A 10658-nucleotide genomic window follows, 5' to 3' on the forward strand; every position below is an offset into this window, starting at 1 on the left:
ACAAAGGTCCAGTAACAAATTTGTAAAGCGGCAATGGTCGAATTAAATTACCTTTTTTATGCACTTCCAACTTCCAATTTCAACAACAATCCTTTCATCTTCAGTAAAATGAAAGTCTTATTTTTTTTAAAAGGAAAATAAAAATGGAAGTCTTCTTTCAGTCTATGACGGTTAGTTAAGGTAGTAAAAACTCACATAACCCTCAAAACACGGGTTGAACTTTAACCGCAGTAAAAAATCTGTGAAAGCACATCGCAGAAGGAAACTGTTGGGGCAAAATTATTCAACCTTTTATGTTTCACATTTTGTAGTTGTTTTGATCCTGTTGATTGTAGACTATTATACCGGCTTTCGTAGTTCATATACGCAGGCACGAATCACATTCTGCGATTTGCACGAAGCCTCTCTTTCTCTCTCTAGAACTACGTCCCTAGTTCCTTGGTGCTCGATTTTGCTTTGCTGTAAAGCCCCACCCCGTTGGATATCGGAGGACTCGAGGTAAGTTTTGGATATCGATTTTGTTGTCTGTCTTTCTTAGTTTTTGGTTTAGTTGATCAGTCATTCTCTGCCACATTTGGAACCTAATTTGTGATTCGGTGTGGAATTCTGGATTCTGCTGGTTCAATTGATGTGTTTGTGGTTACTTCCTGAATTTGTTTACGTTTTGCTTGCGATCTGTGGTTATTGGTGGTTGAAATGGAGCAACTTCTAGTTCACGGTGTTTTTCGTTTCCATTCGTTTAGGTTAAGCTAGTTCACATTGGCTGCTTGTTATTTAGTTTTGGTGCCCAAGTTATCATGGCTTCTGATGTGTAGATATGGCTCAGATGAAAGAGATTAAAAATGGGACGAGGACTGGGAGATTTTCCAAATCTCCATCAGCTGATCCCTACCCGCTTGTTCTAGACATTAATGACTTTAAGGTGACGACTTAAACATGTGTTTCTCAGAGAGAGTGGGTGTGTGTCTGTTTGCACATCTGATGGGATTTTACCAGGCATGCTAATTACTGTGTGATGTATATATAACATTAGGGGGACTTCTCATTCGATGCACTATTTGGAAACTTGGTTAACGAGCTGCTGCCTTCTTATACCGAAGAAGAAACTGATACTTCTGAAGGCAGTGGTGCAACTGATGCTATGCCCAATGGTCATTTGAATGCAGCAAAAGCAGCCCAAGTGCCATCGAATCCGTTTTTTCCTGAAGTTGATTCTCTATTATCTTTGTTTAAGAATTCATGTATGCAGTTGGTTGATCTTAGGAAACAGGTGAAACTTCAGCTAATCTCTTTTAAGTGTTATGCTATTCACTTAGATGATCGCCCTAATATCGATGTTTGTTCTCAGATTGAACAGAAACTCTACAATGATAAAACTGAAGTTTCTGCTCAAGACTCTAAGCATCGGAAGACACTTTCTGAGGTTATTTAGCTTGGTTTAATAGATATTTATTCTATTTATATGAAGGCACGAGGGCATGTAGCATGCTGCTAACTGTTGCTGTTTCTTTTTTCCATATTACATGCAGCTGGAAAAAGGTGTTGATGGCTTGTTTGACAGTTTTGCAAGGTTGGATTCACGTATATCAAGTGTTGGCCAAACTGCTGCTAAGATAGGAGACCACCTACAGGTAAAGCCTGAGTAAAGATTCTAAATCCTGTTTCCTCTGCTTTTGGTGTTTATTTTCCTATCATATCATGTCTTTAATATACATAATGAAGATAGTCCAATACTGGACCATTTTTTCTCTACTGATGCTATTTCAAATTGTTGTATTGCTCATTTCTTCATTGTGCCATATTTGAACTTCTTCTTTGTTTTTTTTAGAGTGCTGATGCCCAGCGAGAAACTGCCAGTCAGACTATTGATCTCATCAAGGTAAATATTTGTTTATGCTTGTGTTTAAGTACCTTATAATTATCTGCAGAAGATGATAGAGTATCCAGTATTCTGTTTGAGTAGCATGTCATCATTCCTGCAGTACTTGATGGAGTTTAATAGCAGTCCTGGTGATCTAATGGAACTTTCACCTCTATTTTCTGACGATAGCCGGGTAGCAGAGGCAGCTTCCATAGCACAGAAATTGAGTAAGATGTCATTGTCACTTTGAACCATTTAATAAATGTAATTTCTGGGCACTTCTATCCAATTTATGATTCTTCATTTTCTTTTAACTTGTAGCATATGTGCACAGAGCTATATACGATGTTGCACCCTAAAACGTAGCTCTACTTCTTGAATTGACAAGTTTATTTCAATTTGGTAAAGCCATAACTTATCACTTCTATATTTTTTTGTTAAACGTTAGTTTCATGCCAAAATAAATCACCGTTTTACATCTTAATTCAAATTGGCTGTCAACCATAACAACAATTAATTTCAGTAGCACAATTAATTGCCCTTTTAAGTCTTAATTCTAAGAGGCTGTTCTTGACCCTAGTCAAAGCTTAGGTGTTGATTTGTAAACTACTATCTTCCTCAAGCTTACTGATTGCTGAGGGAACTTGTGACTGAAAACCAGAGAGCGAAGCGGAAAAGATGACTTACTTTGATAATGTTAGATTATCTATGATAGAAAGGGGGTGAAGATCTGAAATTGTATTTCATCACAATAATACTCCCTCCGTTCCCAAAATGCATTCCCATATTTCCTTTTTGGTCTTCCCCAAAATGCATTCCCATGTCCATTTTTAGTAAGTATACCCCACACAACCCACTCACAACAAAAAGGTGGAAATGATTAGAAATATCTGAACTACTTGAAAAATAGTACTTTGGACAATATAAATATTAAATCTTGATTATAATGCTATGAAAAGTTAACCAACAAGCTTGATTTCAGGATCATTTGCTGAGGAAGATATTGGAAGGCAAGGCATTGACTCATCAGTCACGGGAAATGCGGCAGCAAGCAGAGGATTAGAAGTGGCAGTTGCTAATCTCCAAGAATATTGCAACGGTGTGATATCTTATCTAATTTATTAATAGCATATTGATATATGATCATAGGCTTGAACTGGAATGCAAGAAGCATTAATTTATGCATGTAATACGAAATCAAACCAGTTTCCTGCAAAGTCTGATGCAAAGCAATTGTAGAGGGTATACTAGAAGGTTTTACCACAATATTTATGTATGTGTGCATTTTCTGCTTTGTAATGTTTCAAGAGTGAAGAGGTGACAACCTATTAACTTGTTCAAACCAAAGCATGTTTAAACATCTTCTATGATTCCAGCAGCTATGGATGGTTGTGGAACTCCACGAGCTCAAGAAGTTATATATTAATAAAGGTTCTTGTAAAGGTAGACAAGTAGTCATGTTGGTACTCTAGAGCCAGATTAAGGAACATCAGATACTCAACTTTCACAACTTAGGATAACCATTTATAGCATATGCTGCATTTCCCCCTCCCTTCTGTGCAGTATAGTTACCTAAGTGAGCGGGTCCTTTGTCTTGTTATATGTCTGTGCTTTGGGAATAAGATAGTGTCTAGTATCCTTCACACTACTGTAGGACGCGACTCAGGTCAAGTCACAGTGATATTCCTTCTTACATAAAAGTCAGTCATGCTCTGATTTTCCATGTATGGATTCCTTTTTTCGTATCACCTGTTGTTATTTGATTTCCTGGAATACTATTTTGAATTGGCTTTTACATATCTAAGTTAGATTCACATGCTTACTCTAAGTTGGTAACTTGGTATAAAGACTGTGTATCTTATTATGAGATGTCTTTCATTTAGCAATAAGTTGCTTGAAGTACTTATTGCAGTCATCTTGTTATTCTATTTCAATCTGATAATCTTTTGTCCATTCACATGATACTTCTGTTAAAAAATGGACATTCAGAACTGGAAAACAGATTGTTGGCCAGATTTGATGCTGCATCACAAAAGCGGGAACTGTCCACAATGGCAGAATGTGCGAAAATTTTGTCACAGGTAACTGGTTTTATTTTACTAGGCCGGTTATGCCTTACCATAATCATGCTGGATAGACTTATTTAGTTTTCAAATTGAGGAATCAAACCTTGATCTTGGAATAGGAAAACATTCTAGTTCTCCTCTTCTGTTTTACCTTTATTTCTTTTTCCAGGCGGACTCCGGGATTGGGGGGTGGGGTTGGGGGATACAGTGTATTGCTCAACTTTTAATACTACCTCCTTCCACAAAGAGTATACAACTTTAGGTTCGACTAGAGTTTTAATAAAATAGTTGGTGGATGTGTGTTTAATGGATAAAGCGTCCCACCATGTAAAAATGAGTGGTTGTGGTTGAATTGAGTGTGGGCCAAAGTGATTTTTGGGTAAATGAAGGGTATTTGTAAGGGTGAAATATAAAAAAGGAAACTGGGGTCATTTCCAAAAAGAAAGGTAGTATACTCTTCGTGGACTCCAAATAAGGTAATTGTTGTATACTCTTTGTCGACGGGGGTAGTATATATCTTTGATTACTAACATAAGCTTATGCTTTGTGAATCTTTCTTCTTATAATATTTCTTATAATTTACCTGAGATAAAGAAAAAGAGAGAGAGAGAGAGAGATAGAGATAGAGAACTTGTAGTATCTGGATAAGACTTCATTCCAATCTTCACATATTAGTTTTGGAATCCAGTTCAACCGGGGAAACAGTGCTATGCAACACTATGTGGGTCTTCGCCCAATGTTTGATTTGGAGGTCATGAATGAAGATGCCAAATTGGTTCTTGGTGACCCTGGCTCTCAACCTAGTCCAAGCAATGTTGCACGCGGGCTCTCTTCTCTGTACAGAGAAATCACAGGTTTGAATGACTCCATCTATTCAATGAAAGTTTCAGGCTATGATATGCTCCTCTCATTTTCTTATGATTGACAACCAGATACTGTACGGAAAGAAGCAGCAACGATAACTGCAGTGTTTCCGTCACCAAATGATGTCATGTTAATTTTAGTTCAGGTATTTTTGCCTGACTCTGCATTTGATAGGTCTTGAGTTTTTCTACTTTGAGTCATGCTACTATATAAGCACCTGTTGGGAAGCTTTTTTGTCGTTTTCCTGATAGTTCCATGCGTATCAGTCATTTTATCTTAAGCAAAAACCTATATGATGGAAAGCCTGTTAAAAATTTCTGTTGATCTGGTAGGCCATACATTGAAATGATTGTTGGAAGAACAAAATAAGATTTGATTAAAAGAACAATCCAAGAGCTCTGAATTTATTAAATGCCATCTGTTTAGGCAGATAGTATCAGAATGCATGCAAAAATCAAGCTAATCAAGAATTAAATCCTTGTTTCTAGTATGACTAAATTACTCTATCTTGCCCTGGATAAAATGGAGCTATTGACGATTAAACTCCAATTTATTTTTTTTAAACCAGGAGAGAATTTTCAATGAACCTTAATTGCTAGCATCCAACCCATTGTCTTGTATCAAACATATCATTTGAAGTTTTGATTAGTTAAATCAGCAAACTGCGTAATTGTATACATTTTAAATATTGATTTTGAGCTTTCATTTGAATTTCAGCGTGTGTTGGAAGACCGAATTCCTAAACTCCTTGAGAAGCTACTCGTGAAACCATCTCTTCTTAATCCACCTCGCATGGAAGAAGGCGGACTAATATTAGTAAAGTTCCATCTCTAGCTGCTAGTTGCTCCTTATAAATTTAATATTGAGCAATGTTAACCAGCATTTAACTATTACCAACAGTATCTGAGACTACTAGCAGTGGCATATGAGAAGACACAAGATCTAGCTAGAGATTTACGTGGCGTGGGCTGTGGTGACTTGGATCTTGAAGGTATATATGATTTTTTTTATAATACTTGTTTAGTTGAGTTAATTGCAACATTAGGCTTTATTCAATATATTGAACACAAACAATGTTCTATTGATGACCCTGTGATTCACTTTAGCTGCTTGATATTGTCTAATCTAATATTTATCTGGTAAAATACTCAACTTTCCATGTTTGGGAGCATCAAGGTTTCGGTGGCCCAAAGCTTAAGGAAGGAGACCTTGCTCAGAAGTATGTATTGAAGCCCCGCACCCCATAAGCACTCTAGAAGAAATAAATTTTAAAATTAGAATTTGGAAAAACATACCTCTAGAGCGAGAGAGAGAGAGAGAGAGAGAGAGAGCGTGAAAGGTTAAAAGTAGTGTTCCTGAGCAATCCTAGCAAGACAAGCATAAACCTTCTCTGAAATAACACAACTAGTAGTAACTTTTAACTACTACTTGGATCTTAATTGTTATCTCTTATAAATCATGAGAGCTAACATCTTCTGGAATATTTACATGTTGTGCACTAGAGCTGTAGAGCATATGATATTAGCAGCATTTTTCGTCTTATCGATACCATTAAGTGAACTTTGTTTTTTTCTGTTGCCCAGGCTTAACAGAGTCCTTATTTCTTCCACATAAAGATATTTACATAGAGTATGAGCAGTCTTCTCTCAGACAAATGTATAAATCAAAGGTGTTCCCGGACTACTAAATTTCACATCTTCATCATCTCTTTGGCTTCTTACATTTTATTGACTCAACTTTATGTGATGTCTATACTCCTAAACTAACTTTCAAATACAATTCTGTTTTTGTATTATTCAGATGGAGGAACTGAGAGCTGAAAGCCAGCAGTCCTCTGAAACAACTGGGACAATTGGACGTTCAAAAGGAGCTTCCATATCATCTTCACAGCAGCAGATATCTGTCACTGTGGTTACTGAGTTTGTACGCTGGAATGAAGAAGCTGTTTCTAGATGTACTTTGTTTTCACCACAGGTATATAAGTCTTTTATACTGGAGCTTCCATATCATCCGAGTTTTCAGGTTCAGTATCAATATTTTGTAGTTGTGTTATACTAGCTTCAGTTTTATACCCTCCACTAGTATCATATTCTGTTCTTCAAATTTAAGGTGATATTGATCTTGATCTTATTAGTTTCTGTAGTTAACCACAACAGGTTCTTAATTATTGAATACTCCCTTGTCATTCTGCAGCCTGCTGCACTTGCTGCTAATGTACGGGCTGTGTTCACTTGCCTCCTGGACCAGGTGACATCAGGAGTCTCATTCCTTCTTCTTTTTTCACTTATCTTCTTAAAGGGGTTCCAATAATTATTTTTTTGTTCCATTTATCATCCTTTTTCACCTACTTCAGGTCAGCCTATATATTACAGAAGGTTTGGAAAGATCTCGAGACAGCCTGACTGAAGCTGCAGCATTGAGGGAGCGGTTTGTTATAGGAACTAGTATGAGTCGAAGAGTTGCAGCTGCAGCTGCTTCAGCTGTAATCACTTTTACTGTCACTTAATTATCTTGTTTGTATTCGCTCTCTCTCTATCAGTTGGAGGGGTGCTTTATGAGTTATGTTCTGCTAATCAATTTAACCATTGTGAGATCCTTATAATGCTAACAGGCAGAAGCTGCAGCAGCAGCTGGAGAAAGCAGTTTCAGATCATTTATGGTTGCTGTACAGCGTTGTGGAAGTAGTGTAGCTATTGTTCAGCAAGTATGTAGGCTGTGTTTGCTTATCTTTGCTGATGTTAATCATAAAATTTGCGATATGTTTCATTTGCATTGAACTCTCATTTGCAGTACTTTGCAAACACTATTTCTCGGCTTCTACTGCCTGTGGATGGTGCTCATGCCGCTTCCTGCGAAGAAATGGCTACAGCAATGTCCAGTGCAGAAGGTGCTGCTTATAAGGGGCTCCAGCAGTGCATTGAAACAGTGATAGCTGAGGTTTGCAGATACTTCTTCCTGATCTTTAAGTTCTTGTACATTTCAATTCATTGGATTGTGATTTCACTGGATTTCTCCAACTAGAATTAATCTTGAACTATTTGATCTTGACATTTGTGAAGGTTGAGCGACTGCTATCAGCTGAACAAAAAGCAACAGACTATCGGTCACCTGATGATGGCATTGCTCCTGATCACCGACCAACAAATGCCTGCACAAGGTTTAAAATCAGTCATATTTAGTTAATGCAGTGTAATGAGGAGATTGGGAAATTTGACAAATCAGCTCTCCTTTGTTTTTTTGAGGGCTCTAAGTGATAAAGTGAATACTCTTGCTATTGCATTTCTTTAATATTTATTAGTATCTTTATCTTTCTTTTACATCTTCATATTTCGGAGCCACTACACATAGTATTTTATAATATTACATCACTCATCTCTCTTTTATATCAGGGTTGTTGCTTATCTTTCCCGGGTACTCGAGTCTGCTTTCACTGCTCTTGAAGGTCTTAACAAACAAGCATTCCTGACAGAGCTGGTATGGATATTTTCTTTAAGCAGTATTGGGTTTTGGATGATGCCATGGGTTTAATTTTCTTCGTCCTTTCTACATTATGTAAGTATCCATGTTGATGTAGTCATAGTTCATCTACAGTGCTTGAGCATCTATGCGGTTATTTCGAAGGCAGCGATTCTTAAAAAAATGAATGAAGAGGGAATGGGATAAATGGGCATTACATGAAATCTTAAGTTAGATGTCACTTTATAGGTTATCCGCTAAATATAGCAATAATATTGTGGATCTGTGGCGACCTTGGACAAGGAGTTAATGTCTAGGGAACACAAAATATTTATCTACCTAAGTGTTTATGTTTTTCCCTTGAACCGGGGTGTAGGATTAGACCAAAGATCAGATTTCCTTAACTTTCTATATAGAAAGTCTTTTATTTGGGAAGGTTTCTAACTATAATTTTCTCTGAGCTATGTCATCAAAAACTTTGGTAGCGTTTAGATAAGCTGTAATGGAATGTGTAACTCTTGTGTACCAAATGAACTAATGTGATGCAGTGCAAATCAATTTTCAACGTGAAGGTTTCTATAATGTTTGTGCAAGATCTGAATCCGTCATCCTATAACGAATAATCTTAGAAACATGTAGTTGAAGCTCCATGAATGAATCTAACATTAAGCCAAATGATCGAATTCAACAGCATTTTGGAATTGTAAGATAATTGTTGGCTGTTTCAGGGGAATCGCTTGCACAAGGGGCTGCTGAATCATTGGCAGAAGTTCACTTTTAACCCAAGGTATCTCTTGATTTATGCCCAGGTTGCTCGTCCTGAGCTGTCTTCTGTATTTGTTCATTCTTTTATTTTCTTTTAATGTTCTTGACTGATATATAAACCACCTTTTTTTTATTCCGCAATACCATTCAAAAGCCACATTCCGCTTACCCAACCATATCCTTGATACAAAATGAGAGAACTAGATGCTATATTGTGGCAATATTGACCTCGCAGATTCACAGTGGCTAGATTCAGGAGAATTTTTACGAGCAGATTTATGTTACTTGCTTAAATACCGTTACTGTCTTACTTCTAATTACCTGTCATCTATGTTCTTATCACTAACCGCATCTGTTCCCTTGTATGCAGTGGAGGGCTACGGCTTAAGCGTGATATCACGGAATATGGTGAATTTGTTCGCAGTTTTAATGCTCCCACAGTAGATGAAAAGTTTGAGTTGCTGGGCATGTAAGTAACTTCATTGTAGTCACTTATTTTTCTTCTTGATACACCGAAAAGGAGTACCCATATATTTCTATTTATTTATATATTTTGAAGCAAAAAAATTATAATTATTAAAAGCCATAATTTCTCTCCAGCATGGCCAATGTCTTTATTGTTGCTCCCGAAAGTCTTTCAACTCTGTTCGAGGGAACTCCAAGCATCAGAAAGGACGCACAAAGGTACAACCATTCGGAGCAATATCCCCACTAAAAAAATGACTAGATATTACATTTCAAAAAATCTGCACATTCATCATGTATATGTCTTTGCTGTTTACTTAATTCTTTTGGAGAATGTCTATATGATTCTCAATCACTAGGCTTATGCTGCCACACTTCTAATAAATGTGTTGTTTGTTTAATTTTCCTCAACTTGTGATATACATATTTATTTGTTGGTTATTCAATTTTACTCATCACTGATTCCTGTTATGACTATTTGAAATGGCTGCAAAATCAGGTTTATTCAGCTTAGAGACGACTACAAGAGCGCAAAATTGGCAGCTAGGCTCGCCTCTTTGTGGCCCAGCTCAAGTTAATGTGGGAATACTCTGCTGAACAATTGATTAGTTGTTGAGACAAAGTTGTGTCTTTCCCATCTGATATAGGAATGGTGATCAGCTGTCAGGATACAGTGAGTGTAAACTATTCAGGATTGACTGCTTACTTTGCTATGTAGTATCTGTGTATGCATTAATTCCTTCCATGTGATTGATAACTTGTAGTATCTTTTCAGGGGATCTTTATTGTCTTTTTCGTGTGTTTTAATATTTACTCCTAGGGCTGTCTAATTGGTTATCGGGTTTTGGATAATCCGTTAACCGAACCGAAATTTCCGGGTTTGGGTATCCAATAACCGAATTTTTTGGTTATCGGTTCGGTTTCGGGTATCATTTTTAGAAAAATTTCGGGTATCGGATAACCCAATAGCCGAAACGGGTTAACCGAAATAACCGAAAATTATTTAATAAATTATATAATATATATTTTATATACATTTTAATTATTAATTCATTAATTTATCTATTTTTAAATAAAAAAATCGATTATTAGGTAAAATAAAATTATGATATATTTAAAGTATAAGAATGAGCTTTAGTCTAGTAAATAAGTTGTTTTGTGTATTTTCTGGAGACTAGGGG

At 36.6% G+C, this 10658-nt stretch overlaps 1 protein-coding gene across 3 annotated transcripts; it reads left to right on the forward strand.

Annotated features, from left to right (window-relative positions):
- The first annotated feature begins 233 nt into the window (after nucleotides 1-233).
- LOC131000826 (exocyst complex component SEC10b) lies at nucleotides 234-10267 on the forward strand. 3 transcript variants are annotated; one of them, XM_057926925.1, is made up of 25 exons: nucleotides 234-498; nucleotides 744-922; nucleotides 1034-1270; nucleotides 1349-1423; nucleotides 1530-1631; nucleotides 1829-1879; nucleotides 1983-2088; nucleotides 2844-2960; nucleotides 3851-3942; nucleotides 4616-4781; nucleotides 4860-4936; nucleotides 5509-5607; nucleotides 5692-5782; nucleotides 6375-6460; nucleotides 6592-6765; nucleotides 6985-7038; nucleotides 7145-7273; nucleotides 7403-7495; nucleotides 7582-7728; nucleotides 7851-7948; nucleotides 8181-8265; nucleotides 8976-9034; nucleotides 9383-9481; nucleotides 9613-9696; nucleotides 9977-10267. In XM_057926925.1, exons 2-25 carry the CDS (start codon nucleotides 818-820, stop codon nucleotides 10053-10055), a joined length of 2505 nt encoding a protein of 834 aa, XP_057782908.1. In that variant the 5' UTR covers nucleotides 234-498; nucleotides 744-817; the 3' UTR covers nucleotides 10056-10267. The 3 variants fall into 3 exon arrangements, with proteins under 3 accessions (XP_057782908.1, XP_057782907.1, XP_057782909.1); XM_057926924.1 differs by having other exon boundaries at nucleotides 816-922; XM_057926926.1 differs by having other exon boundaries at nucleotides 827-922.
- Nucleotides 10268-10658: the final 391 nt, after the last annotated feature.

Source organism: Salvia miltiorrhiza, chromosome 8 (assembly GCF_028751815.1).
Source record: "Salvia miltiorrhiza cultivar Shanhuang (shh) chromosome 8, IMPLAD_Smil_shh, whole genome shotgun sequence".
NCBI lineage: Eukaryota > Viridiplantae > Streptophyta > Magnoliopsida > Lamiales > Lamiaceae > Salvia > Salvia miltiorrhiza.

Excerpts from the sequence above, each read along its gene's own strand:
- LOC131000826 (XM_057926925.1), top strand. The coding sequence starts at position 818 with ATGGCTCAGATGAAAGAGATTAAAAATGGGACGAGGACTGGGAGATTT. Across the intron at positions 1,271-1,348 it reads TGGTTGATCTTAGGAAACAG|ATTGAACAGAAACTCTACAA; the intron begins GTGAAACTTCAG and ends GTTTGTTCTCAG. Across the intron at positions 5,608-5,691 it reads AAGAAGGCGGACTAATATTA|TATCTGAGACTACTAGCAGT; the intron begins GTAAAGTTCCAT and ends TATTACCAACAG.